At 62.6% G+C, this 26,113-nt stretch overlaps 9 protein-coding genes across 9 annotated transcripts; 6 read left to right on the top strand and 3 right to left on the bottom strand.

Annotated features, from left to right (window-relative positions):
• Positions 1–159: 159 nt before the first annotated feature.
• Positions 160–2,507, top strand: PHYSODRAFT_342424 (hypothetical protein; the record flags this gene model as incomplete). The annotated part of the gene is made up of 6 exons (XM_009540875.1): positions 160–259; positions 1,118–1,297; positions 1,383–1,504; positions 1,540–1,639; positions 2,192–2,301; positions 2,370–2,507. 6 exons carry the CDS (start codon positions 160–162, stop codon positions 2,505–2,507), a joined length of 750 nt encoding a protein of 249 aa, XP_009539170.1.
• A 370-nt stretch (positions 2,508–2,877) lies between these two features.
• Positions 2,878–3,273, top strand: PHYSODRAFT_342423 (hypothetical protein; the record flags this gene model as incomplete). Its single annotated transcript, XM_009540874.1, has 2 exons — positions 2,878–3,135; positions 3,211–3,273. The coding sequence occupies 2 exons, from the start codon at positions 2,878–2,880 to the stop codon at positions 3,271–3,273; spliced, it is 321 nt and encodes a 106-aa protein (XP_009539169.1).
• A 3,316-nt stretch (positions 3,274–6,589) lies between these two features.
• Positions 6,590–6,850, bottom strand: PHYSODRAFT_533566 (hypothetical protein; the record flags this gene model as incomplete). The annotated part of the gene is made up of 1 exon (XM_009540873.1): positions 6,590–6,850. The coding sequence occupies one exon, from the start codon at positions 6,848–6,850 to the stop codon at positions 6,590–6,592; it is 261 nt and encodes an 86-aa protein (XP_009539168.1).
• Positions 6,851–9,985: 3,135 nt separating this feature from the next.
• On the top strand, positions 9,986–10,372 carry PHYSODRAFT_534165 (hypothetical protein; the record flags this gene model as incomplete). Its single annotated transcript, XM_009540872.1, has 2 exons — positions 9,986–10,080; positions 10,216–10,372. 2 exons carry the CDS (start codon positions 9,986–9,988, stop codon positions 10,370–10,372), a joined length of 252 nt encoding a protein of 83 aa, XP_009539167.1.
• Positions 10,373–14,781: 4,409 nt separating this feature from the next.
• On the top strand, positions 14,782–15,168 carry PHYSODRAFT_533502 (hypothetical protein; the record flags this gene model as incomplete). The annotated part of the gene is made up of 2 exons (XM_009540871.1): positions 14,782–14,876; positions 15,012–15,168. The coding sequence occupies 2 exons, from the start codon at positions 14,782–14,784 to the stop codon at positions 15,166–15,168; spliced, it is 252 nt and encodes an 83-aa protein (XP_009539166.1).
• A 2,067-nt stretch (positions 15,169–17,235) lies between these two features.
• Positions 17,236–17,712, top strand: PHYSODRAFT_533794 (hypothetical protein; the record flags this gene model as incomplete). The annotated part of the gene is made up of 4 exons (XM_009540870.1): positions 17,236–17,277; positions 17,332–17,396; positions 17,487–17,549; positions 17,601–17,712. Coding segments are annotated over 4 exons (282 nt in total), but the record flags the coding sequence as incomplete, so codon positions are not given.
• Positions 17,713–19,715: 2,003 nt separating this feature from the next.
• PHYSODRAFT_534146 (hypothetical protein) lies at positions 19,716–20,523 on the bottom strand (the record flags this gene model as incomplete). The annotated part of the gene is made up of 2 exons (XM_009540869.1): positions 19,716–20,175; positions 20,258–20,523. 2 exons carry the CDS (start codon positions 20,521–20,523, stop codon positions 19,716–19,718), a joined length of 726 nt encoding a protein of 241 aa, XP_009539164.1.
• A 1,900-nt stretch (positions 20,524–22,423) lies between these two features.
• On the bottom strand, positions 22,424–23,097 carry PHYSODRAFT_533520 (hypothetical protein; the record flags this gene model as incomplete). The annotated part of the gene is made up of 2 exons (XM_009540868.1): positions 22,424–22,509; positions 22,632–23,097. 2 exons carry the CDS (start codon positions 23,095–23,097, stop codon positions 22,424–22,426), a joined length of 552 nt encoding a protein of 183 aa, XP_009539163.1.
• A 1,174-nt stretch (positions 23,098–24,271) lies between these two features.
• Positions 24,272–24,793, top strand: PHYSODRAFT_534105 (hypothetical protein; the record flags this gene model as incomplete). Its single annotated transcript, XM_009540867.1, has 4 exons — positions 24,272–24,358; positions 24,413–24,477; positions 24,568–24,630; positions 24,682–24,793. The coding sequence occupies 4 exons, from the start codon at positions 24,272–24,274 to the stop codon at positions 24,791–24,793; spliced, it is 327 nt and encodes a 108-aa protein (XP_009539162.1).
• Between the last annotated feature and the right edge of the window lie 1,320 nt (positions 24,794–26,113).

Genomic DNA, 26,113 nt, shown 5'->3' with positions numbered 1-26,113 from the left:
GCCGTCAGGTCTGCTCCGTCCGCCGAGGTGTCCTCCTTGGTCTCGCCGTCAGCCGTCGGCTCTGGTGGGAGCAGGCGAGCGGCGATCCGAGACGCCACCATGCGGCGCGGCAGCGGTGGGCCCCAGCGAGGCGCTAGAACCTCACCGAGACGCGCAGCTATGCGGGTGGCCACCAGCTCTCGGGGCGGCGGAGGTTCCCAGCGTGGTGCTGGAATGGCACCAAGGCGCGCGGCGACACGTTCAGCGACCAGAGCTCTGGGTAGCGCTGGCCCCCATCGTCCCTGGCTCGGCTGCTCCTGCACGTCAACAACTTCGGGATGAGTGGGGCTCGCAAGCGGGGGGGACGCTGCGAGCTCCGGGGTTGTTGGTTGGGGCGAGTCGGGCGTGACAGTGGCCGCCGCGACGGTGGCGTTGGCTGCGGCCAAAAGCAGGGAAACCAGTTTTCACACTGATTAGAACAGATACTACACTTGATCTTAGCCAAAGGCCGAGAAGGTCCACAACCCTAAACAGTGCCAGCTGTTCCGTTGTGACGTCGGATAAGTGAAACTTTTAAATTGCAAAAAGCTGCGGTGGATAATGCCAAACCTATCAATAGCATTATAAAATATAGCACTAGCATTACGAAATATAGCGATAGAATTACGAAATATAGCGATAGAATTACGAAATATAGCAATAACATTATAAAATATAGCAATAGGCTGAAATATGTCAATATTAACAGTTGATGCAAAAATAAGAGTAGAGGAAACGGAGAAGATCAAGTGTAGTTGGCCTCGCGGGGGATGGGTGAAAGCCCCCGGAGACCGTACCGCGATTGGCTAGCAAGCTAACCGAAAGCAGCAGTTCCAAAAATGAATGTGAAAAAGACCCCACCAAAAGCAGGGAAACCAGTTTTCACACTGATTAGAACAGAAAGGGTTAATGTATTACCTGCCGGTTAGTCCGTTGCGTCCTGGTAGTGACTACCTGGGAGTCCCTAATTGGTGTGTGGTTGGTGTACGGGTTGAACCAATTGGGGGGTCGGACCATGTGAGCCGGTGCAGGGTTTCCGAGGGCGGTTCCCTACATGGGTGTGGCCCTGTCGGCCGCAATGGGCCTGGTTGCCGACTAGCGACAGCGCTGTTGGAAGACGACCCGTACGAACTGGCCGAGAGACGCCAATCCAATCGGCGTACCAATCTCTACGACTCGGACAGCGATCGGAGCGACAAAAGTCAGCTGAGCTACTCCGACTCGCCTGTGGACTCATACGACGATTACATCGGCACTGGGCTCACAAGCGACCACGTCCGTAGATCGGGAGACCGAGAGAACTCAGCTGAGACACCAAGGAGTGATCACCGAAGGGGCCAGCCGACCTCGGCTGACCGCGCCAGTCGAGGATACGATCGGCGCGACCAAGCTGGGCGACGCAGTGACTCCCGTGAACGCCTGTCGTACGGACCTTGTGCCGCCTGCGGCGGAGCGAACCACCCCATTCACTACTGCCGCCGTCGCTGTAAGTTCTGCAAGCAAGTGCATGATGTCGGTCAGTGCGAACTGTTCCAGCGCTGTGAGAAGCTCGCTGCGTTTGTCAAGTCTAACGTTGACAAGACCAAGTTATCTGACGACCTTCAGGGGCTCTACACGCCGAGTGATTTAAACTCGAGGGCCCGCCAACACTGACTGGGTTGGACGATACCGGGCTACCACAGTCAGTCGAGCCGGTAGTAGAGGCGAACTTTGTGTATGCCTTTGTCGGTGAGGCAGGAAGGCCCGAGGAACTAGGGGACGGCGAAGTATTGGATTGTGATAGCGATGGACGTGATTGTGAGATCAGGTGAGAGTGGAGAAAAAAGCCGAGCAAGATTGTCCAGTGCAGTTGCGACTCAGCGATCGACGGATGTGACTACAGCCACCAGAGTTATGAAGCTGCTCCCTGGGGAGCGACTCGGCGGGTGGTCGTCACAAAAGTTCGACCGCCGAGTTCGGATGTGAGCTCTCGTTATGGGAGCAGTGAACGACCAGCGTCCGAAAATATTGCTTGACGGTGCGAATGTGTCGGCAGTATGTGAAGGATTCGCGAGGAAACTGCGGTCGAAGCGGTTCACACGCCAGAACCAACAGATTGGCGTTTAAGGTATTGGGAAAGGCACAGTAGCGACGATGTCACGAGCGATGGTGAAGGTGATACTCGGCTTGGAAGTCACGTATGAATTTGAAGAATGGATCCTCGATCACCATGCGGGTGTCGAGTTGATTCTCGGCACGGATCTCATCATCCCGCCTGGGATCCGCCTGGATCTTTACGACTCGGTGACTAAATTGCCGGACCACCCAATGGTTTTGTCAGACTGCATTCAGCGAAGTACGAAGATTGGCAGGTCATGGCCTACGAAGGGGCGATGGACCAGGATCGACTGCAACGGGAACAGCAGTCGTACGCCGAGTGGCTGGCTCGACAGCAGTCAGCTGTGGACCGTAGAAACTACCCTGAACCGAGTGACTACGTGGCCGACTAACAAGGAGCGGGACTCGACGCTGACTTGTGCCCGGCAATGGGAGAAGATAGCTGAGTCGGAAGAGGCGTGAGCCGAGACTGAAGACGTCGACAGTCTACCCCTGACTCTGCCAGGGCCGGCGAACTCGGCTGCCGCTACCCTAGCGCACGACGAAGTACCAGCGAGCACGGAGCCTATTGCTGACCCAGTCAATAGCTAGCCGAACGGAGGTCACGGGGGCGGTCGGCTATGAATCGCCCAGCTTAGATGCATGTGCAGCAGATGAGTGGGGAACCGCTAGGCGACTTGTAGAACTGGACGATAATGGATGGCCCTGAACCAGGCCGCTTAGTCTGAAACTTGGAGACGAGATCGATGTGAGCGACGAACCATGTCATCAGATCCAGAGGAAGACCTGCACCTACGTTACCTTCTGGCAGCCAAGTACGAGGAAGAGACAGCTGACCAAGGCGACTCGGCGGAAGGCTCAGCCGAGTTTGAGCACCAGGCAACGAACTTGGAGCTCGACGACTATGCTCGCGAGTTGGCGTTCCTACCCGACGTGACTGAAGCAAAATCGACGCAACTCGACTATGAAGCGACTAATGGTCAAAGTTTGGCGCACACTCGACCACAATCTACTCGGCTGGTGGAAGTGTTGAAGAGCCATGAAAAGATCTTGATCTTCAGTGGTAATGCCCTACCCCCACGGCCTATGGGGTAGTACGCGATATCGACGTACAAGGGCATCTGCCGGTCCGCCAATGAGCCCGCTGAGTTCCGCTGAAGCACCTCGCCAAGTTGTACGAGCAATCTAGCATTCTCGGATGTTCCGAAAATGAATGTGAAAAAGACCCAACTGAATGTCGGGTTTCACACTGATTAGAACAGAATGTGTGTATGTATTTACCAGTATGAGTGACCTCTCCTAGACCGAAATGTGAATAGCAATATGCATGTCTTCTAGCTGGAGGGTTTTTTTTAGCCTCTCTCGGTGGCTGGTGCGGATGCAGTGGCTCGAAAGCTGAAGGTCCAGCTGTCGAGTCTCGCGCTTGTGCAGCTTCAACTTCTCCGTCTAGGTATTGAAGTTGCTGGGCTGCACCGAGCCCAGCGACTCGTACACGATCGCCGCGGTCTGCACCTGCCACCCCTTAAGCCGCAGCTCCGCCACGATCGGTTGGTACTTAAGAATCTTGTGATTGTGGCTGAGCTGCAGTGAGGAGTGGCGGGCGCCGGTCGCGTGCTCTTCAAACGTGACCGCCAAGTCGGTGATCACCATCTTCTTGGCGGCCACGATCCGTAGTACAATGTCCGGCCGCAGGGCTGCGCCCATGTACTCGGGCACTGTCTGGTTCAGGCGCAGCTCCGCGACCGGCTTGCCGCGCTCGAGCGCGTTACGGATCTTGGACCCGATCTGCTTCAGGGCGTCGTCATGACGCTGGCGGAGTGCGTCCATGTTGGACTCGCAATGGTTGAGGACATGGGCCAGCGTCTCGGCCGAGGAGCAGGTCGGGTCCCTGCAGGCCGTGTGGGCCCGCAGGTGCTTACGCTTCAGCGCCGAGTTGGTGTCGACTTGGTTGAGGCGGGCCTTCACGCCGAAGCGGTAGTCGTCGTCCGACAGGCCCGCCACCGTCGACACGAACTTGGCGCCGGCACCGCCGTGGGCCCTCACCGTCTTGCCTTGGTCCGCCAGACCCTTCCATCGGGTCTGGTGGCGGATCTTCATATGCAACTTTACGTGCCGCAGCACCGACTTGTGGTCGAGCCACTTGGCGTGGTGCGGCACGCGGAGGCCGAATGGGTCCTGGCCGTTGCGGTCGTCCTGCACCGCCAGGCTGAGGTGGTAGATGCGCAGCCACCGCTGTACGTCGGACCACAGTGACCCGATGTCGCCGTGGCGGCGCAGCGCCTCCGCGTGGGGCGAGGCGGCGAGCTCGGAGTTGAGGAAGCACCGCACGAGCTCGTCGTCACGCCCCCGCCAGTGTTCTTCGCGGAGGTGGTGGCGCTTGCGGACCACCTGGCACACCTGTGCGCGCGCCACCTCCCGGATCGCCGGGTCCTTCGAGTGCAGCGAGCCCCAAGCCACCGCTCGACGTTGGTTCGTAGAGCACCTCGTTGGTTGCCGAGCGGGGCAGGCGTAACAGATGCCGCAGGCCCTTGGCTACCACACGGTCAAAGCCCTGTAGCTGGGACTGGAGCGGGCGGAGGTGGCGAAGCGCGTACTCGACCTTGGGGTAGACGTAGGTCTTGAGCGCCTTCACCACCTGCCACGGCGCCAACCCCGACTGCATCAGCGCCACCGCCTCCCGCTTGATCTGTTGTAGCTTGGGCTCGAGCTGGAGACGGTGGCGGACGTGGTCAAAGCCGTCGCCCACGCCGAGGTAGGGGTAGCTGTCGTGCAGCTTGATACTTGAGACCTCCTCGTCGTGGAGCGACAGCTTCATGTCCTTGTCGTGGGCGGGGTTGCCGCGCGCGTTGCGTGTCACGGCCAGGAAGGCGCACTTGCCTGGATTGGCCTGCAGCACCGTCCACTCCAGGAACTGCTCAACGACAGCGTGGCAGCGCTTGATGCCGGCCGCGCTGTCGCTGAACACCTTGAGGTCGTCGGCGTAGGCCGTGGTGCATGGCCGCACCCCGTCCACCAACGCGACGCCCACTCCGTCGAGCTTCTCCAATGCTCGGAGCAACGGCACCAGCGCGGCGATGAACAGGAGGGGGCTGAGTGGACAGCCTTGGTACACGCCCACCTCCTGCCGCACTGGTTCCGTCGCTCCGTCGGCCGCGTTGCCGACGACGAAGTAGGAGTCCTCGTAGATGTCGTCGCAGCGCTCGACGAACGCACGCTCGACGCCGAGCAGGCGGAACACATACCACAGCATGTCCTGGTGAACGGACCCGAACGCGGTTTGCAGGTCGTACCAGACCTGGTACAGCCTGCGGTGCATGCGTCGGGTTTGGTCCAGGAGCGTGGTTGCCACGAAGTTTTGCTCGTGGCAACCATTGTACGCCCTGAACCCCTTCTGCGCCATGAGCAGCAGCCCGTTCGCCTCCAGGTACGCCGACAGCCGACGCGCCAGCAGACCGCTGTAGAGCTTGTAGATCGCGGTCTGCAGGCAGATCGGCCGCCAGATCGCTGGGTCGTTGGGGTCACCCTTCTTGTGGATGAGGCGGACGAACCCCACCTTCGACGGGGCAGGCACCCGGTGGTGGCGCCAACAGAACTGGAAGGCTGCGTGGAGGAGGGGGGCCAGCTGCGCCGCGAACTTCTTGTAGATGTCGTATCCCACGCCGTCGTGGCCAGGGCTGGAGTTCGCGGCCGCTTGCATGAGCTGGTCCTCCACCTCGTCCATCGTCAGCTCGTCCGTGAGCGCGCTCCGCCGCTCCTGCGGTGTCCCGACGTCGGCCATCGCCCCGCGGAACAACGCCCCGCTAGCTTCATCTGGTAGGAAGTTGATGCGGGGCGAGTTCACCGCCGTGAAGTGCTCGTGGAGCGTGCCCGTCCCGTAAACACCTAGCAAGCTAAGTACTTATGGGAATTGCAAAAATGAATGTGAACAAGACCCCACCAAAAGCAGGGAAACCAGTTTTCACGCTGATTAGAACAGATACTACACTTGATCTTAGCCAAAAGGCCGAGAAGGTCCACAACCCTAAACAGTGCCAGCTGTTCCGTTGTGACGTCGGATAAGTGAAACTTTTAAATTGCAAAAAGCTGCGGTGGATAATGCCAAACCTATCAATAGCATTATAAAATATAGCACTAGCATTACGAAATATAGCGATAGAATTACGAAATATAGCGATAGAATTACGAAATATAGCAATAACATTATAAAATATAGCAATAACATTATAAAATATAGCAATAGGCTGAAATATGTCAATATTAATAGTTGATGCAAAAATACAAGTAGAGGAAACGGAGAAGATAAGTGTAGTGGTTGGCCTCGCGGGGGAGGTGGTGAAAGCCCCCGGAGACCGTTCCAAGAAAAACTAGCAAGCTAGCATTCTCGGATGTTCCAAAAAGGCACTGACCCAAAGGCACCCCGTATTTCAAAATTTTCAAATTTCAGAACTTTTCATCCCAGTTTGTATTGGTTTAACTAGACCTCATAGTACTTCCTAATACCAGTAACTAGCCCTTGGAAAATGTGACTCTTTGCAGGTTTCTCCGCGAAGTACCACGTGCGCCACATACACTCGTCTAGGTAGTCAGCTACCACTCTTTTCCGCATACCACGAGCAGCTTTGATGCGCTGCTTGATCTTCACCTCCCAGACGCCCTCGATGCGGTTCGTATGGGCGCCAGTCGTGGGGTCCTTGAAGTGTTTCGTGTGGTTTACCCACAGGTGTTGGTACCGCATCCCACGCAGGTGCCTGATGTTGATAAGGGTGTATAACTTTCCTTTGTTGCGCCCACTCTGGACTTGGGTCACGTACGCCTTAAACATATCGGAGACAATCAAAGTACTGATAAACATGCATAAAGAGTTAGATATCTTGTCAAATCATACGCAGTTGTACAGTCATTACCCAGGTTTGATGTGAGCTTTAATCAAAGCAGAGTCGGCTTCGTCCGGTCGTTATAAACGACACGAGCGAACCACTTTTTAGTGGTTCGGTCGACTCCGCCGAAGACCCAGAAGTCTGGGTGGCGGGTACCACGTCGGTACTTTTGCTTCTTCTTCAGGGACGTTTCGTCGATCTCGACCACGTGCCCAACCCCTCCGATCTAGCAGTTTAACATCATTGTTCAACCCGTTAAAAATACAACCCAACACTGCTAACTAAATAATATTTAGCAACAGAATAATGTACGATTTTACCTTCGGCAACGTCCGCTTCATCTCGGCGGTGCAGATGTCCTGGGCACAGACATACCACTGCCCTGCCATTGTCGGCGGCACCTCTGCCTGCTGTGCTGCCGTTGTGACTGGGTGCTGGAACGCCCAGAACAACAGCAGCTTGATCAGCTTCGAGAGGGAGCTGATGACCGGGCAAAGAAGGAGGAGGCCCGTACGCTTCTCTCCAGACGGCACCCCGTGCGGGAGCAGCGCCAGCGCGTCCGCTTCACAGCGACGTACAACGTCATGCCATTGGTGCAGGTAGAACACAGAGGCGCGCTTGCCAGAAGCCCCACTCGCTGCGCCCACTCCAGCGCGCCCTTCTCCGTCGCGCACGCGCTCATCACAGAGTTGAAGGTGAAGAGCGCGTTGGAGGAAACATCATACTCGTGGGGGCTGGGTGTGGCGAGGGGGCTGCGACCCGGGCGGGCGGTGTACGTGGTGCGAGAAGTGCGGGGGGCCATGGTGCCGTGCTGGATGCGGGGTGATTCTGGTTATGTCGCACTGATTCTTTGTTGCCAGAAGTTCGAAAGTATAATTTAGTTCTGATCTTTCTGAAATTTGAAAATTTTGAAATGCGGGGCGCCTTTGGGTCAGTGCCTCCAAAAATGAATGTGAAAAAGACCCAACTAAAAGTCGGGAAACCAGTTTTCACACCGATTAGAACAGAATGTGTGTTCGTGTTTACCAGTTAGTAACCTCTCCGTAACTGAAATGTAGGCTAAAATATGCATGTCACTAAAGGGAGGGTGTTTGTGTCTTCCTGGGTTTTTGAAGGGCGGTTCCCTACCTGGGTAGTGCCCTGTTGGTCAAATGACCAGCTTACCGCCGTGCCCGAGCCTGCGATGTGCGCCGCGCCCCCCCCCCCCGACCCACGCGGCGCTCGCGAGGCGTTGCCACTCCGTTGTCCGTCGCGGTGGCGCCGGCAGTGCCAGCCCCAGATGCGGTGGCTGGTGCGGATGCAGTGGCTCGACAGCTGAAGGTCCAGCTGTCGAGCCTCGCGCTTGTGCAACTTCAACTTCTCCGTGTAGGTGTTGCAGTTGCTGGGCTGCACCGAGTCCAGCGACTCGTACACGATCGCCGCGGTCTGCACCTGCCACCCCTTAAGCCGCAGCTCCACCACGATCGGTTGGTACTTAAGAATCTTGTGATTGTGGCTGAGCTGCAGTGAGGAGTGGCGGGCGCCGGTCGCGTGCTCTTCGAACGTGACCGCCAAGTCGGTGATCACCATCTTCTTGGCGGCCACGATCCGTAGTACAATGTCCGGCCGCAGGGCTGCGCCCATGTACTCGGGCACTGTCTGGTTCAGGCGCAGCTCCGCGACCGGCTTGCCGCGCTCGAGCGCGTTACGGATCTTGGACCCGATCTGCTTCAGGGCGTCGTCATGACGCTGGCGGAGTGCGTCCATGTTGGACTCGCAATGGTTGAGGACATGGGCCAGCGTCTCGGCCGAGGAGCAGGTCGGGTCCCTGCAGGCCGTGTGGGCCCGCAGGTGCTTACGCTTCAGCGCCGAGTTGGTGTCGACTTGGTTGAGGCGGGCCTTCACGCCGAAGCGGTAGTCGTCGTCCGACAGGCCCGCCACCGTCGACACGAACTTGGCGCCGGCACCGCCGTGGGCCCTCACCGTCTTGCCTTGGTCCGCCAGACCCTTCCATCGGGTCTGGTGGCGGATCTTCATATGCAACTTTACGTGCCGCAGCACCGACTTGTGGTCGAGCCACTTGGCGTGGTGCGGCACGCGGAGGCCGAATGGGTCCTGGCCGTTGCGGTCGTCCTGCACCGCCAGGCTGAGGTGGTAGATGCGCAGCCACCGCTGTACGTCGGACCACAGTGACCCGATGTCGCCGTGGCGGCGCAGCGCCTCCGCGTGGGGCGAGGCGGCGAGCTCGGAGTTGAGGAAGCACCGCACGAGCTCGTCGTCACGCCCCCGCCAGTGTTCTTCGCGGAGGTGGTGGCGCTTGCGGACCACCTGGCACACCTGTGCGCGCGCCACCTCCCGGATCGCCGGGTCCTTCGAGTGCAGCGAGCCCCAAGCCACCGCTCGACGTTGGTGCGTAGAGCACCTCGTTGGTTGCCGAGCGGGGCAGGCGTAACAGATGCCGCAGGCCCTTGGCTACCACACGGTCAAAGCCCTGTAGCTGGGACTGGAGCGGGCGGAGGTGGCGAAGCGCGTACTCGACCTTGGGGTAGACGTAGGTCTTGAGCGCCTTCACCACCTGCCACGGCGCCAACCCCGACTGCATCAGCGCCACCGCCTCCCGCTTGATCTGCTGTAGCTTGGGCTCTAGCTGGAGACGGTGGCGCACGTGATCGAAGCCGTCGCCCACGCCGAGGTAGCGGTAGCTGTCGTGCAGCTTGATGCTTGAGACCTCCTCGTCGTGGAGCGACAGCTTCATGTCCTTGTCGTGGGCGGGGTTGCCGCGCGCGTTGCGTGTCACGGCCAGGAAGGCGCACTTGCCTGGATTGGCCTGCAGCACCGTCCACTCCAGGAACTGCTCAACGACAGCGTGGCAGCGCTTGATGCCGGCCGCGCTGTCGCTGAACACCTTGAGGTCGTCGGCGTAGGCCGTGGTGCATGGCCGCACCCCGTCCGCCAACGCGACGCCCACTCCGTCGAGCTTCTCCAATGCTCGGAGCAACGGCACCAGCGCGGCGATGAACAGGAGGGGGCTGAGTGGACAGCCTTGGTACACGCCCACCTCCTGCCGCACTGGTTCCGTCGCTCCGTCGGCCGCGTTGCCGACGACGAAGTAGGAGTCCTCGTAGATGTCGTCGCAGCGCTCGACGAACGCACGCTCGACGCCGAGCAGGCGGAACACATACCACAGCATGTCCTGGTGAACGGACCCGAACGCGGTTTGCAGGTCGTACCAGACCTGGTACAGCCTGCGGTGCATGCGTCGGGTTTGGTCCAGGAGCGTGGTTGCCACGAAGTTTTGCTCGTGGCAACCATTGTACGCCCTGAACCCCTTCTGCGCCATGAGCAGCAGCCCGTTCGCCTCCAGGTACGCCGACAGCCGACGCGCCAGCAGACCGCTGTAGAGCTTGTAGATCGCGGTCTGCAGGCAGATCGGCCGCCAGATCGCTGGGTCGTTGGGGTCACCCTTCTTGTGGATGAGGCGGACGAACCCCACCTTCGACGGGGCAGGCACCCGGTGGTGGCGCCAACAGAACTGGAAGGCTGCGTGGAGGAGGGGGGCCAGCTGCGCCGCGAACTTCTTGTAGATGTCGTATCCCACGCCGTCGTGGCCAGGGCTGGAGTTCGCGGCCGCTTGCATGAGCTGGTCCTCCACCTCGTCCATCGTCAGCTCGTCCGTGAGCGCGCTCCGCCGCTCCTGCGGTGTCCCGACGTCGGCCATCGCCCCGCGGAACAACGCCCCGCTAGCTTCATCTGGTAGGAAGTTGATGCGGGGCGAGTTCACCGCCGTGAAGTGCTCGTGGAGCGTGCCCGTCCCGTAAACACCTAGCAAGCTAAGTACTTATGGGAATTGCAAAAATGAATGTGAACAAGACCCCACCAAAAGCAGGGAAACCAGTTTTCACGCTGATTAGAACAGATACTACACTTGATCTTAGCCAAAAGGCCGAGAAGGTCCACAACCCTAAACAGTGCCAGCTGTTCCGTTGTGACGTCGGATAAGTGAAACTTTTAAATTGCAAAAAGCTGCGGTGGATAATGCCAAACCTATCAATAGCATTATAAAATATAGCACTAGCATTACGAAATATAGCGATAGAATTACGAAATATAGCGATAGAATTACGAAATATAGCAATAACATTATAAAATATAGCAATAACATTATAAAATATAGCAATAGGCTGAAATATGTCAATATTAATAGTTGATGCAAAAATACAAGTAGAGGAAACGGAGAAGATAAGTGTAGTGGTTGGCCTCGCGGGGGAGGTGGTGAAAGCCCCCGGAGACCGTTCCAAGAAAAACTAGCAAGCTAGCATTCTCGGATGTTCCAAAAAGGCACTGACCCAAAGGCACCCCGTATTTCAAAATTTTCAAATTTCAGAACTTTTCATCCCAGTTTGTATTGGTTTAACTAGACCTCATAGTACTTCCTAATACCAGTAACTAGCCCTTGGAAAATGTGACTCTTTGCAGGTTTCTCCGCGAAGTACCACGTGCGCCACATACACTCGTCTAGGTAGTCAGCTACCACTCTTTTCCGCATACCACGAGCAGCTTTGATGCGCTGCTTGATCTTCACCTCCCAGACGCCCTCGATGCGGTTCGTATGGGCGCCAGTCGTGGGGTCCTTGAAGTGTTTCGTGTGGTTTACCCACAGGTGTTGGTACCGCATCCCACGCAGGTGCCTGATGTTGATAAGGGTGTATAACTTTCCTTTGTTGCGCCCACTCTGGACTTGGGTCACGTACGCCTTAAACATATCGGAGACAATCAAAGTACTGATAAACATGCATAAAGAGTTAGATATCTTGTCAAATCATACGCAGTTGTACAGTCATTACCCAGGTTTGATGTGAGCTTTAATCAAAGCAGAGTCGGCTTCGTCCGGTCGTTATAAACGACACGAGCGAACCACTTTTTAGTGGTTCGGTCGACTCCGCCGAAGACCCAGAAGTCTGGGTGGCGGGTACCACGTCGGTACTTTTGCTTCTTCTTCAGGGACGTTTCGTCGATCTCGACCACGTGCCCAACCCCTCCGATCTAGCAGTTTAACATCATTGTTCAACCCGTTAAAAATACAACCCAACACTGCTAACTAAATAATATTTAGCAACAGAATAATGTACGATTTTACCTTCGGCAACGTCCGCTTCATCTCGGCGGTGCAGATGTCCTGGGCACAGACATACCACTGCCCTGCCATTGTCGGCGGCACCTCTGCCTGCTGTGCTGCCGTTGTGACTGGGTGCTGGAACGCCCAGAACAACAGCAGCTTGATCAGCTTCGAGAGGGAGCTGATGACCGGGCAAAGAAGGAGGAGGCCCGTACGCTTCTCTCCAGACGGCACCCCGTGCGGGAGCAGCGCCAGCGCGTCCGCTTCACAGCGACGTACAACGTCATGCCATTGGTGCAGGTAGAACACAGAGGCGCGCTTGCCAGAAGCCCCACTCGCTGCGCCCACTCCAGCGCGCCCTTCTCCGTCGCGCACGCGCTCATCACAGAGTTGAAGGTGAAGAGCGCGTTGGAGGAAACATCATACTCGTGGGGGCTGGGTGTGGCGAGGGGGCTGCGACCCGGGCGGGCGGTGTACGTGGTGCGAGAAGTGCGGGGGGCCATGGTGCCGTGCTGGATGCGGGGTGATTCTGGTTATGTCGCACTGATTCTTTGTTGCCAGAAGTTCGAAAGTATAATTTAGTTCTGATCTTTCTGAAATTTGAAAATTTTGAAATGCGGGGCGCCTTTGGGTCAGTGCCTCCAAAAATGAATGTGAAAAAGACCCAACTAAAAGTCGGGAAACCAGTTTTCACACCGATTAGAACAGAATGTGTGTTCGTGTTTACCAGTTAGTAACCTCTCCGTAACTGAAATGTAGGCTAAAATATGCATGTCACTAAAGGGAGGGTGTTTGTGTCTTCCTGGGTTTTTGAAGGGCGGTTCCCTACCTGGGTAGTGCCCTGTTGGTCAAATGACCAGCTTACCGCCGTGCCCGAGCCTGCGATGTGCGCCGCGCCCCCCCCCCCCGACCCACGCGGCGCTCGCGAGGCGTTGCCACTCCGTTGTCCGTCGCGGTGGCGCCGGCAGTGCCAGCCCCAGATGCGGTGGCTGGTGCGGATGCAGTGGCTCGACAGCTGAAGGTCCAGCTGTCGAGCCTCGCGCTTGTGCAACTTCAACTTCTCCGTGTAGGTGTTGCAGTTGCTGGGCTGCACCGAGTCCAGCGACTCGTACACGATCGCCGCGGTCTGCACCTGCCACCCCTTAAGCCGCAGCTCCACCACGATCGGTTGGTACTTAAGAATCTTGTGATTGTGGCTGAGCTGCAGTGAGGAGTGGCGGGCGCCGGTCGCGTGCTCTTCGAACGTGACCGCCAAGTCGGTGATCACCATCTTCTTGGCGGCCACGATCCGTAGTACAATGTCCGGCCGCAGGGCTGCGCCCATGTACTCGGGCACTGTCTGGTTCAGGCGCAGCTCCGCGACCGGCTTGCCGCGCTCGAGCGCGTTACGGATCTTGGACCCGATCTGCTTCAGGGCGTCGTCATGACGCTGGCGGAGTGCGTCCATGTTGGACTCGCAATGGTTGAGGACATGGGCCAGCGTCTCGGCCGAGGAGCAGGTCGGGTCCCTGCAGGCCGTGTGGGCCCGCAGGTGCTTACGCTTCAGCGCCGAGTTGGTGTCGACTTGGTTGAGGCGGGCCTTCACGCCGAAGCGGTAGTCGTCGTCCGACAGGCCCGCCACCGTCGACACGAACTTGGCGCCGGCACCGCCGTGGGCCCTCACCGTCTTGCCTTGGTCCGCCAGACCCTTCCATCGGGTCTGGTGGCGGATCTTCATATGCAACTTTACGTGCCGCAGCACCGACTTGTGGTCGAGCCACTTGGCGTGGTGCGGCACGCGGAGGCCGAATGGGTCCTGGCCGTTGCGGTCGTCCTGCACCGCCAGGCTGAGGTGGTAGATGCGCAGCCACCGCTGTACGTCGGACCACAGTGACCCGATGTCGCCGTGGCGGCGCAGCGCCTCCGCGTGGGGCGAGGCGGCGAGCTCGGAGTTGAGGAAGCACCGCACGAGCTCGTCGTCACGCCCCCGCCAGTGTTCTTCGCGGAGGTGGTGGCGCTTGCGGACCACCTGGCACACCTGTGCGCGCGCCACCTCCCGGATCGCCGGGTCCTTCGAGTGCAGCGAGCCCCAAGCCACCGCTCGACGTTGGTGCGTAGAGCACCTCGTTGGTTGCCGAGCGGGGCAGGCGTAACAGATGCCGCAGGCCCTTGGCTACCACACGGTCAAAGCCCTGTAGCTGGGACTGGAGCGGGCGGAGGTGGCGAAGCGCGTACTCGACCTTGGGGTAGACGTAGGTCTTGAGCGCCTTCACCACCTGCCACGGCGCCAACCCCGACTGCATCAGCGCCACCGCCTCCCGCTTGATCTGTTGTAGCTTGGGCTCGAGCTGGAGACGGTGGCGGACGTGGTCAAAGCCGTCGCCCACGCCGAGGTAGGGGTAGCTGTCGTGCAGCTTGATACTTGAGACCTCCTCGTCGTGGAGCGACAGCTTCATGTCCTTGTCGTGGGCGGGGTTGCCGCGCGCGTTGCGTGTCACGGCCAGGAAGGCGCACTTGCCTGGATTGGCCTGCAGCACCGTCCACTCCAGGAACTGCTCAACGACAGCGTGGCAGCGCTTGATGCCGGCCGCGCTGTCGCTGAACACCTTGAGGTCGTCGGCGTAGGCCGTGGTGCATGGCCGCACCCCGTCCGCCAACGCGACGCCCACTCCGTCGAGCTTCTCCAATGCTCGGAGCAACGGCACCAGCGCGGCGATGAACAGGAGGGGGCTGAGTGGACAGCCTTGGTACACGCCCACCTCCTGCCGCACTGGTTCCGTCGCTCCGTCGGCCGCGTTGCCGACGACGAAGTAGGAGTCCTCGTAGATGTCGTCGCAGCGCTCGACGAACGCACGCTCGACGCCGAGCAGGCGGAACACATACCACAGCATGTCCTGGTGAACGGACCCGAACGCGGTTTGCAGGTCGTACCAGACCTGGTACAGCCTGCGGTGCATGCGTCGGGTTTGGTCCAGGAGCGTGGTTGCCACGAAGTTTTGCTCGTGGCAACCATTGTACGCCCTGAACCCCTTCTGCGCCATGAGCAGCAGCCCGTTCGCCTCCAGGTACGCCGACAGCCGACGCGCCAGCAGACCGCTGTAGAGCTTGTAGATCGCGGTCTGCAGGCAGATCGGCCGCCAGATCGCTGGGTCGTTGGGGTCACCCTTCTTGTGGATGAGGCGGACGAACCCCACCTTCGACGGGGCAGGCACCCGGTGGTGGCGCCAACAGAACTGGAAGGCTGCGTGGAGGAGGGGGGCCAGCTGCGCCGCGAACTTCTTGTAGATGTCGTATCCCACGCCGTCGTGGCCGGGGCTGGAGTTCGCGGCGCTTGCATGAGCTGGTCCTCCACCTCGTCTATCGTCAGCTCGTCCGTGAGCGCGCTCCGCCGCTCCTGCGGCGTCCCGACGTCGGCCATCGCCCCGCGGAACAACGCCCCGCTAGCTTCATCTGGTAGGAAGTTGATGCGGGGCGAGTTCACCGCCGTGAAGTGCTCGTGGAGCGTGCCCGTCCCGTAAACACCTAGCAAGCTAAGTACTTATGGGAATTGCAAAAATGAATGTGAACAAGACCCCACCAAAAGCAGGGAAACCAGTTTTCACGCTGATTAGAACAGATACTACACTTGATCTTAGCCAAAAGGCCGAGAAGGTCCACAACCCTAAACAGTGCCAGCTGTTCCGTTGTGACGTCGGATAAGTGAAACTTTTAAATTGCAAAAAGCTGCGGTGGATAATGCCAAACCTATCAATAGCATTATAAAATATAGCACTAGCATTACGAAATATAGCGATAGAATTACGAAATATAGCAATAACATTATAAAATATAGCAATAGGCTGAAATATGTCAATATTAATAGTTGATGCAAAAATACAAGTAGAGGAAACGGAGAAGATAAGTGTAGTGGTTGGCCTCGCGGGGGAGTGGTGAAAGCCCCCGGAGACCGTACCGCGATTGGCTAGCAAGCTAACCTAAAGCAGTAGTTCCAAAAATGAATGTGAAAAAGACCCCACCAAAAGCAGGGAAACCAGTTTTCACACCGATTAGAACACAATGTGTGTTCGTGTTTACCAGTTAGTAACCTCTCCGTAACTGAAATGTAGGCTAAAATATGCATGTCACTAAAGGGAGGGTGTTTGTGTCTTTCTGCCGGCTGCCTGCATCGGTGGTGGGCCCGGAGGCGCCGGCGCTTGAGTACACTGTGCGTGTCGAGCTGGTTCAAGCGGGCGGCCACCGCGAAGCGATAGTCAGCTTCCCACATGCCTCGCGGCCGCGTGAGGAAGCTGCTGCCGACGCCGCCGTGCGCGCGTGCCGTTCTGCCTTGGTCGCGCATGGCCGCCCACTTGGTCCAGTGCCTGTGCTTGATGTGCAGCTTCACGTGCCGCAGGACCGTGCGGTGGTCGAGCCACTTGTCGTGGTGCGGCACGCGAAGCTGCAGCGTGGCCGCGGCCGTGCCGGTGTCGGCGCACGCCGGCGCGGTCGCGAGCTGGAGGCCGAGCGTGCGGAGGTGGCGCTGGACGTCGACCCAGAGCGAGCCGATGTCGCCGTTGCGGCGCTTCGGCGGCGCGTCGGGCGACGTCCCGAGCTGCGAGTTGAGCAGCAGCTCGCACAGCTCCTCCTCGCGGCCCGCCCACGCTTGAGTGTCCAGCCGGTGGCGCGCGTCGGCGATCTGCCGGAGCTGCACGCGCGCGATGCGCTGGATGGCAGGGTCCTTGGAGTTCAGCATCTGCCACCCATGCGCGACTTGCAGCGCCGCGTGCAGTTCCGTCAGCGGCAGTAGGCCCAGTCCGCCGCGCGACACCGGTGCGTAGAAGCACTGCGCTGTGGCGGAGGCTGGCAGTCGCAGGAGATGGCGGAGGCCTCGCGCGAGGTGCCGGTCGAAGCCCGCAAGCTGCTGCTGGAAGGGGCGGAGGTGGCGAAGCGCGTACTCCACCCGAGGGTAGAGGTACGTCTTCACCGCCTTCACCACCTGCCACGGTGCGAGGCCCGACTGGAGCAGCGCTGTCGCGTCATCCTTCAGCTGTTTGAGCATAGGCGCGAGCTCGACGCGGCGGCGCGTGTGGTCGAAGCCGTCACCGACCCCCAGGTAGGTGTACGAGGCGCTCATGTACAGCGCGGGGATCGGCGACCCGTCCAGCTCCAGCTTGAGGTCGTCCGCCGGCGTACGCCGAGGCACCGGGGCAGTCATCGCCCGACAGCGGCACTCCCGTGGCCGGCAATCGCTTCAGCGCGAAGAGCAGCGGACTGATGGCAGCGTTGAAGAGCTGTGGGCTGAGCGGGCAGCCTTGGAAGACTCCCACCCGCAGCGAGATCGGGGCCGTTGTGCCGTCGGCGGCGTTCCCGACGACGAACGCCGCGCTCTCGTAGAGCCCCTTGCACATGGTGACGTAGTCCTCGGGGACGCCGAGCCGCGCGAGTGCATCCCATAGCAGCGTGAACGGCACGCTGCCGAACGCGTTGCGGAAGTCGTACCAGACTTCGTAGAGCTGGCGGCGCTTGCGGCGGGTCTGGTCGACGAGCGTGGCCGCGAGGAAGTTGTGCTCCCCGCAGCCGTTGACCGCTCGGAAGCCCTTCTGCCCCGGGGCGTGGCGGTCGTTCGCGTCCAGCCACCGTACCAGCCGCCGCGCGAGGACCCCCGTGTAGAGCTTGTAGATGGCTTGCTGGAGGCAAATGGGCCTCCAGTTCGCCGGGTCCTCGCGCGCGCCCTTCTTGTGCAGCAGCCGCACCACCCCGAGCTTCCAGCTCTGGGGCACACGTTTCGCCTCCCAGCACTTCTGGAAGGCGGTGGCGAGCACGGGCAGGAGCTGCGCGGCGAAGTGCTGGTACACGTCATAGCCGACGCCGTCGAGGCCGGGGCTGGAGGTGCCGTGGGCGTGCTGCAGCTGTGACTCGATATCGTCCTGTGTCGGCGCCTCCGTGAGCCGCTCCCGGAGCGTCAGGAGCGAACTCCTGGCTGGGCGTGTTGACGCCGTCGAAGTACCGCCAGAGCTCATCGCCCGGAATGGGGCAGGTACCGTCGTCTGTAGCGCCTGCCGCTGGCGCCGCTGGGTCCGATGCGGCGCCGGCGCTGGAGGTCGCTGTCTTTGGTGTCTCCCGCTGCGCGCGTGCCTTGGCCAGGATGTCTTCGACGCAGGCTTTCTCGTCCGTGTCGAACCGGTGACGCAGGTGCTGTTGGTCGATGGCCGAGTTGACGCGGCCGACGCGGCGGCGGGCTCGGCGAACAGCCGTGCGGTCTCCGGGCGAAGCCTGCTCCACGGCGTGGAGATCGTCCAGGGCCTCGTCGAGGCGGTGCTCGCGGTGGTGTCGAGTCACCCGCGGCGGGCGGCGGCGACGTCGCCGCTTCGCTGCACCAGAGCGCCCGCGGCGCCTGCACTGCCTCCGTCGCGCCGAGTCCTGCTGACTGGCGTCGCCATCGCGCTCGTTGTCTCCATGTGCATCGCCTTCCAGGCTGCGGCGGTCCTGCCCTTGGTCGTGCAGCGGGCGCTGCCGTCGCTGTTCGCCTTGTTGCCGCTGCTGCCGCGGGCACTGGCTGCCTTGGTGCTGCTGTCGCTGACGCTGGGGACGCGGCTCGGGGCGTCGCTGGGCCTGGGAGTACGGCTGCAATTTGTCGTACAGGAGGTGCGGGAGGGCTGTGATGTAGCCCTCCGCCGACTCCCAGTCACTGGCGTCAGTGATCTTGGCCGCCAGCGTCGCGCCAAGCCGCTCCACCGTCTCGCGGGCAGCGTCGTCCTCGGCTTCGGTGAGCTGGCGTAGTCGGAGGCGGGGTCGACGCTGCGGAACTGCGTCCGGCCCGATGCGCATGGCTGCATAGACCTCGCCGTCGTCGATGTCGGCGAGATCCTCGTCCTCCGGCTCCTGCATCTCGATGTTGGTGTCGGCCGCGGGTGTCGGGGGCGGAGCGCGGGGTGTCGGCTGGGGCGGCAGCACGGGCATAGGGTCCAGCGTCGTGTTCGTACAGCCGTCGCCTGCCGTGTGAGCGCCGCACTCCATCATCGTCCGGCGGAGGTCGAGGGCTCGATTGGCCAGGCGGTCGGCATGGGCATTCGCTTGGCGGTCGATGTGGTGGAGTGAGAAGCTCCCCACCCGCGCGAGCTCTACCTTGACTTGGTCGCGGAGGCGGCGTAGAACGGCGTTCCTCGCCGCGAAGATGCCGCGCACCTGCTGGATCACAAGGGTGCTGTCGCCTTCCACCCGCAGCGACGTCGCTCCGTGGTCGGCAGCGGCTCTCGACCCGAGCAGCAGCGCCGAGTACTCGGCAGTGTTGTTCGTTTCGCTGCTGCTCGGCATGTAGTGGGAGCACGTCCACACCACGGAGCCGTCGGGCTTGAACAGCGCTGCACCAGCTCCGCCGGGTCCTGGGTTGGCGCGGCAGGCGCCGTCGAAGCGCAGCAGCCACTCTCCGGCGGTGCCGCTGTCCACGTCCATCGCCGCCGCTGTCGCCGTCCGGTCGGGTGCGGCCGCCGGGTTGTCCTCCTGGTTTGCGTCCCTGGCCGTCAGGTCGGCTCCGTCCGCCGAGGTGTCCTCCTTGGTCTCGCCGGCAGCCGTCGGCTCTGGTGGGAGCAGGCGAGCGGCGATCCGAGACGCCACCATGCGGCGCGGCAGCGGTGGGCCCCAGCGAGGCGCTGGAACCTCACCGAGACGCGCAGCTATGCGGGTGGCCACCAGCTCTCGGGGCAGCGGAGGTTCCCAGCGTGGTGCTGGAATGGCACCAAGGCGCGCGGCGACACGTTCAGCGACCAGAGCTCGGGGTAGCGCTGGCCCCCATCGTCCATGGCTCGGCTGCTCCTGCACTTCAACAACTTCAACTTCGGGATGAGTGGGGCTCGCAAGCGGGGGGGACGCTGCGAGCTCCGGGGTTGCTGGTTGGGGCGAGTCGGGCGTGACAGTGGCCGCCGCGAGCTCCGGGGTTGCTGGTTGGGGCGAGTCGGGCGTGACAGTGGCCGCCGCGACGGTGGCGTTGGCTGCGGCAGCGGTGGGGCTTGATGTCCCTGCCACTGGCGGAGCCGTAGCCGGAAGTGCAGTCGAACGGCCGGCGCACGCTTGCGCGTGTTTAGCTGCCGCTGGCCGCGACGCAAAGGGGGTGCCGCACGCGCAGCCCGCCAGAAACTTGTCCTGGAAGACTGCGCGCCGGTGCCGAGTGGTCCGATGCCTCTGCAAGGAGCTGAAGCTGGCTGCCGTGAACGTGCACAGCGTGCACGTGAAGCGCTCCGCGTTGTGCACGTACACGGCGAGGACGGGAGCTTGGCGGGCGCTTGCTGCTGGTGGCGTGTGCGCCGGGGTTTGGTTCTCGGCTCCGTCCTCGTCCACGAGCTGCAGGTGCTCGGCCGGCTTCTGGGCGTCGGCGTCGTCGTCGCTGTTGAGGCGGCGGCGCTTGCCGTCCGGGCGTCGCTCGCTGGGCCGGCGAGGCGATGGGCGGCGCTGCCTGGGCCGGACGCGGCCTTGGTCAACGTCCATGGGCTCTGCGGGGGAAGGCGCCGCCTGCGAGGCGCGCTGTGCGCAGGCGAGGGCATGGCTCGTCGCTGCCATCCGCGAGTGGAACACGAGGCTGCACGCGCACCCGCTGTCGAAGATGTCGGAGAAGCGGGTGCCGCGGTGCGCCGATCTGCGGTGGGCGACGAGCGTAGCCAAGTTGCCTGCGACGTACGCACACACGCTGCACTTGAACTCGGTGGCGCTGTGTGCGTACGTCGTCCGCACCGGCTCCTGCGCGGCGACTTGGTCGGCAGCCCGAGCCGCAGCGTCAGTTGCAACTGCCGCCTCAGCAATAGCTGCAGCAGTCGCAGCCGGCGCGGCTCCAGGCGTTGGCATGTCGGCGAGCATGCCGCCCGCCCTGCCGGGCCGGGGCAACACACTCGCAGGGTCCGGGCGGGGCTTGGCGGCGGCGGCGGGGTCGTCTTGGCCGTCCGCGTCGTCGCCGTCGTCGTCCTGGGCGCGGCGGAGGTCGTCGGGGCCCTGGCTGCCCGTGGGAGCGAGCGCCGTGGCGGCTGCGGGCGCTCTACCGACGGGCAGCCTGCCGGCCGCCCTGCCGGGTCGGCCAGCATCATCGGCGGGGTCTTGGGGGCTGCTGGCGGCGGCGTCGTGGCCGTCCGAGGCTTCGTCGTCGCTGTTGCTGTCGTCGTCCGGGCTGCTGGGCCGCTGGCAGGCCGCCAGGGCCCGCGCCGTAGCCGCTGCGAGCGCCGCCCCAGGCGCTACCCAATCGGGCAGCCTGCCGGCCGCCCTGCCGGGTCCTGCCAATTCGCTGGGGGGTCCTGCGGCGGCGCCGCGCGCTGGAGGGGCTGGCGGGGGGTCTTGGGCAGCCAACCGGCGCGCGTGGGGGTCCGTAGCAGGCGTGGGGGCTGCGCAGGAGCCGTCGCTCCGCGCGCCTCGCCGAAGCGCCGCATGCTCGAGGCCGTGTTCTTCGGCCGTGGCGACCGTGCCGCGCGGCGCACGAGAGGCCCGGGATCCTGGCATAGTGAGGCCAGGTGGACGGGGCCCGGTCCCGCCTGGCGGACGGTCCGCGGGCCCGCGTCCGCTCGCCGTCGCCGCGAAGCGACGCGAGGTTGAAGCGGCGGACCGGGCCTCGGCTTGGCCGCCAGAGGGCCCGGCCCGCGGTCCCGCAATGGGCGCAATGGGCGCAGCGGGTCGCGGACCCGTGCCCGAAGTTGCGCCGGCCAACTCCTCGCCGGTGCCGAGCAGCGGCGCCGCGCGTGGAGGGTCGCCGGGGCCATTTTCGGCTCCGGCCGAGCCCAAAACGGGGGCGGGCGGATCCCCAATGCGTAACCGAAGCCCTAGCGGATCCGCCCCCGCCCGGACGTCCGCCAGCTCAGCCGCCCCAGCCCCGTCGCTGGCCGCGCTATAGAAAGACGCGTCGCTGGCGAGGCTGGAGTGGCTGGCCGTGGAGCACTCACTGTCGGTGGACGGCGAGCGCTCCCGGGGCTGCCAGTCCGGCCACCAGAAGCGCATGCGCCGATGCGGTGGTGAAGGGCCGGCCCGTAGGCAGAAGAAGGAAGAAGATAGAGAAGATAAGTGTAGTAGTTGGCCTCACGAGGGATGGGTGAAAGCCCCCGGAGACCGTACCGCGATCGGCTAGCAAGCTAACCGAAAGCAGCAGTTCCAAAAATAAATGTGAAAAAGACCCCACCAAAAGCAGGGAAACCAGTTTTCACACTGATTAGAACAGAAAGGGTTAATGTATTACCTGCCGGTTAGTCCGTTGCGTCCTGGTAGTGACTACCTGGGAGTCCCTAATTGGTGTGTAGTTGGTGTACGGGTTGAACCAATCGGGGGGTCGGACCATGTGAGCCGGTGCAGGGTTTCCGAGGGCGGTTCCCTACATGGGTGTGGCCCTGTCGGCCGCAATGGGCCTGGTTGCCGTCTAGCGGCGGCCGGAGCGCGACGGAGTCCCCCCGGTCTCCGTCACCCGACTGCCCCTGGTGTCTTGGCTGGGGCGCTTGTCCCCCCCTGCTTTTGGTGGGGTCTTTTTCACATTTATTTTTGGAACTGCTGCTTTCGGTTAGCTTGCTAGCCGATCGCGGTACGGTCTCCGGGGGCTTTCACCCATCCCTCGTGAGGCCAACTACTACACTTATCTTCTCTATCTTCTTCCTTCTTCTGCCAGTCCAGCCGCTTCGCGTCTCGCTTGAGCAGCCCCAGGTGCTCGGTGTAAACCGAGCGGTTGCCACCGGCGACCGCACCAAGCGAGCCGTAAACGAGCGCCGAGAGGTGCACCTTCCACCCTTGGCGCTCGAGGTGGCGCTTGATGCGGTCGTACTTGGCGCGCTTGTGTGCGGCGATGCGGGCCAGCGCTGAGCTGTCCGGGTCCTCGCCCACCTGCTCCTCGAACGCCACGGCCAGGTCGACCACCGCCACCGTCTTCTTGGTGTGGTTGTACAGCTGGAGGTCGGGCCGTAGCGCGGGGCCAGCGAGCGAGGGCACGGTCTGGTTAACCCGGAGCTCAACGCGGTCCTGCCGGTCGCCCGACGATGACGCGATGAGCGCACGCTCGATGGTCTTGAGTGCGTCGTCGTGGCGGCCGCGGACCGCATCCATGGTGCCCGGGCAGTGGTTGAGCACATGCGCCAGCGTCTCCACCCGGGAGCAGCCCGGCTGCCTGCATCGGTCGTGGGCCCGGAGGCGCCGGCGCTTGAGCACACTGTGCGTGTCGAGCTGGTTCAAGCGGGCGGCCACCGCGAAGCGATAGTCAGCTTCACACATGCCTCGCGGCCGCGTGAGGAAGCTGCTGCCGACGCCGCCGTGCGCGCGTGCCGTTCTGCCTTGGTCGCGCATGGCCGCCCACTTGGTCCAGTGTCTGTGCTTGATGTGCAGCTTCACGTGCCGCAGGACCGTGCGGTGGTCGAGCCACTTGTCGTGGTGCGGCACGCGAAGCTGCAGCGTGGCCGCGGCCGTGCCGGTGTCGGCGCACGCCGGCGCGGTCGCGAACTGGAGGCCGAGCGTGCGGAGGTGGCGCTGGACGTCGACCCAGAGCGAGCCGATGTCGCCGTTGCGGCGCTTTGGCGGCGCGTCGGGCGACGTCCCGAGCTGCGAGTTGAGCAGCAGCTCGCACAGCTCCTCCTCGCGGCCCGCCCACGCTTGAGTGTCCAGCCGGTGGCGCGCGTCGGCGATCTGCCGGAGCTGCACGCGCGCGATGCGCTGGATGGCAGGGTCCTTGGAGTTCAGCATCTGCCACCCATGCGCGACTTGCAGCGCCGCGTGCAGTTCCGTCAGCGGCAGTAGGCCCAGTCCGCCGCGCGACACCGGTGCGTAGAAGCACTGCGCTGTGGCGGAGGCTGGCAGTCGCAGGAGATGGCGGAGGCCTCGCGCGAGGTGCCGGTCGAAGCCCGCAAGCTGCTGCTGGAAGGGGCGGAGGTGGCGAAGCGCGTACTCCACCCGAGGGTAGAGGTACGTCTTCACCGCCTTCACCACCTGCCACGGTGCGAGGCCCGACTGGAGCAGCGCTGTCGCGTCATCCTTCAGCTGCTTGAGCGTGGGCGCGAGCTCGACGCGGCGGCGTGTGTGGTCGAAGCCGTCGCCGACCCCCAGGTAGGTGTACGAGGCGCTCATGGACAGCGCGGGGATCGGCGACCCGTCCAGCTCCAGCTTGAGGTCGTCCGCCTTGAGCACGCCGCGGCGGTCGCGCTGGATCGACATGGCGGAGCATTTGCTGGGGTTGGCCGCCATGCCGGTCCAGCGGAGGAAGTCGGCCACGAGCGCGTGCTGTCGCTTGATGCCGTCCTCGGTGCCGCTGAAGATCTTGAGGTCGTCGGCGTACGCCGAGGCACCGGGGCAGTCATCGCCCGACAGCGGCACTCCCGTGGCCGGCAGTCGCTTCAGCGCGAAGAGCAGCGGGCTGATGGCAGCGTTGAAGAGCTGTGGGCTGAGCGGGCAGCCTTGGAAGACTCCCACCCGCAGCGAAATCGGGGCCGTTGTGCCGTCGGCGGCGTTCCCGACGACGAACGCCGCGCTCTCGTAGAGCCCCTTGCACATGGTGACGTAGTCCTCGGGGACGCCGAGCCGCGCGAGTGCATCCCATAGCAGCGCGAACGGCACGCTGCCGAACGCGTTGCGGAAGTCGTACCAGACTTCGTAGAGCTGGCGGCGCTTGCGGCGGGCCTGGTCGACGAGCGTGGCCGCGAGGAAGTTGTGCTCCCCGCAGCCGTTGACCGCTCGGAAGCCCTTCTGCCCCGGGGCGTGGCGGTCGTTCGCGTCCAGCCACCGTACCAGCCGCCGCGCGAGGACCCCCGCGTAGAGCTTGTAGATGGCTTGCTGGAGGCAAATGGGCCTCCAGTTCGCCGGGTCCTCGCGCGCGCCCTTCTTGTGCAGCAGCCGCACCACCCCGAGCTTCCAGCTCTGGGGCACACGTTTCGCCTCCCAGCACTTCTGGAAGGCGGTGGCGAGCACGGGCAGGAGCTGCGCGGCGAAGTGCTGGTACACGTCATAGCCGACGCCATCGAGGCCGGGGCTGGAGGTGCCGTGGGCGTGCTGCAGCTGTGACTCGATATCGTCCTGTGTCGGCGCCTCCGTGAGCAGCTCCCTGAACCTCGACGCGGCCGGCAGGTGGGTCATAGCGGAGCGGAAGGCAGCACCCGCCGGGGCGTCCGGAGCGAACTCCTGGCTGGGTGTGTTGACGCCGTCGAAGTACCGCCAGAGCTCATCGCCCGGAATGGGGCAGGTACCGTCGTCTGTGGCGCCTGCCGCTGGCGCCGCTGGGTCCGATGCGGTGCCGGCGCTGGAGGCCGCTGTCCTTGGCGTCTCCTGCTGCGCGCGTGCCTTGGCCAGGATGTCTTCGACGCAGGCTTTCTCGTCCGTGTCGAACCGGTGACGCAGGTGCTGTTGGTCGATGGCCGAGTTGACGCGGCCGACGCGGCGGCGGGCTCGGCGAACAGCCGTGCGGTCTCCGGGCGAAGCCTGCTCCACGGCGTGGAGATCGTCCAGGGCCTCGTCGAGGCGGTGCTCGCGGTGGTGTCGAGTCACCCGCGGCGGGCGGCGGCGACGTCGCCGCTTCGCTGCACCAGAGCGCCCGCGGCGCCTGCACTGCCTCCGTCGCGCCGAGTCCTGCTGACTGGCGTCGCCATCGCGCTCGTTGTCTCCATGTGCATCGCCTTCCAGGCTGCGGCGGTCCTGCCCTTGGTCGTGCAGCGGGCGCTGCCGTCGCTGTTCGCCTTGTTGCCGCTGCTGCCGCGGGCACTGGCTGCCTTGGTGCTGCTGTCGCTGACGCTGGGGACGCGGCTCGGGGCGTCGCTGGGCCTGGGAGTACGGCTGCAATTTGTCGTACAGGAGGTGCGGGAGGGCTGTGATGTAGCCCTCCGCCGACTCCCAGTCACTGGCGTCAGTGATCTTGGCCGCCAGCGTCGCGCCAAGCCGCTCCACCGTCTCGCGGGCAGCGTCGTCCTCGGCTTCGGTGAGCTGGCGTAGTCGGAGGCGGGGTCGACGCTGCGGAACTGCGTCCGGCCCGATGCGCATGGCTGCATAGACCTCGCCGTCGTCGATGTCGGCGAGATCCTCGTCCTCCGGCTCCTGCATCTCGATGTTGGTGTCGGCCGCGGGTGTCGGGGGCGGAGCGCGGGGT

The sequence above is a fragment of the Phytophthora sojae genome (genome assembly GCF_000149755.1).
Source record: "Phytophthora sojae unplaced genomic scaffold PHYSOscaffold_16, whole genome shotgun sequence".
NCBI classification, from domain to species: Eukaryota; Oomycota; class Peronosporomycetes; order Peronosporales; family Peronosporaceae; genus Phytophthora; species Phytophthora sojae.
The sequence above is the reverse complement of the archived record's forward strand: the minus strand, read 5'-3'. Positions and strand labels throughout refer to the sequence as shown.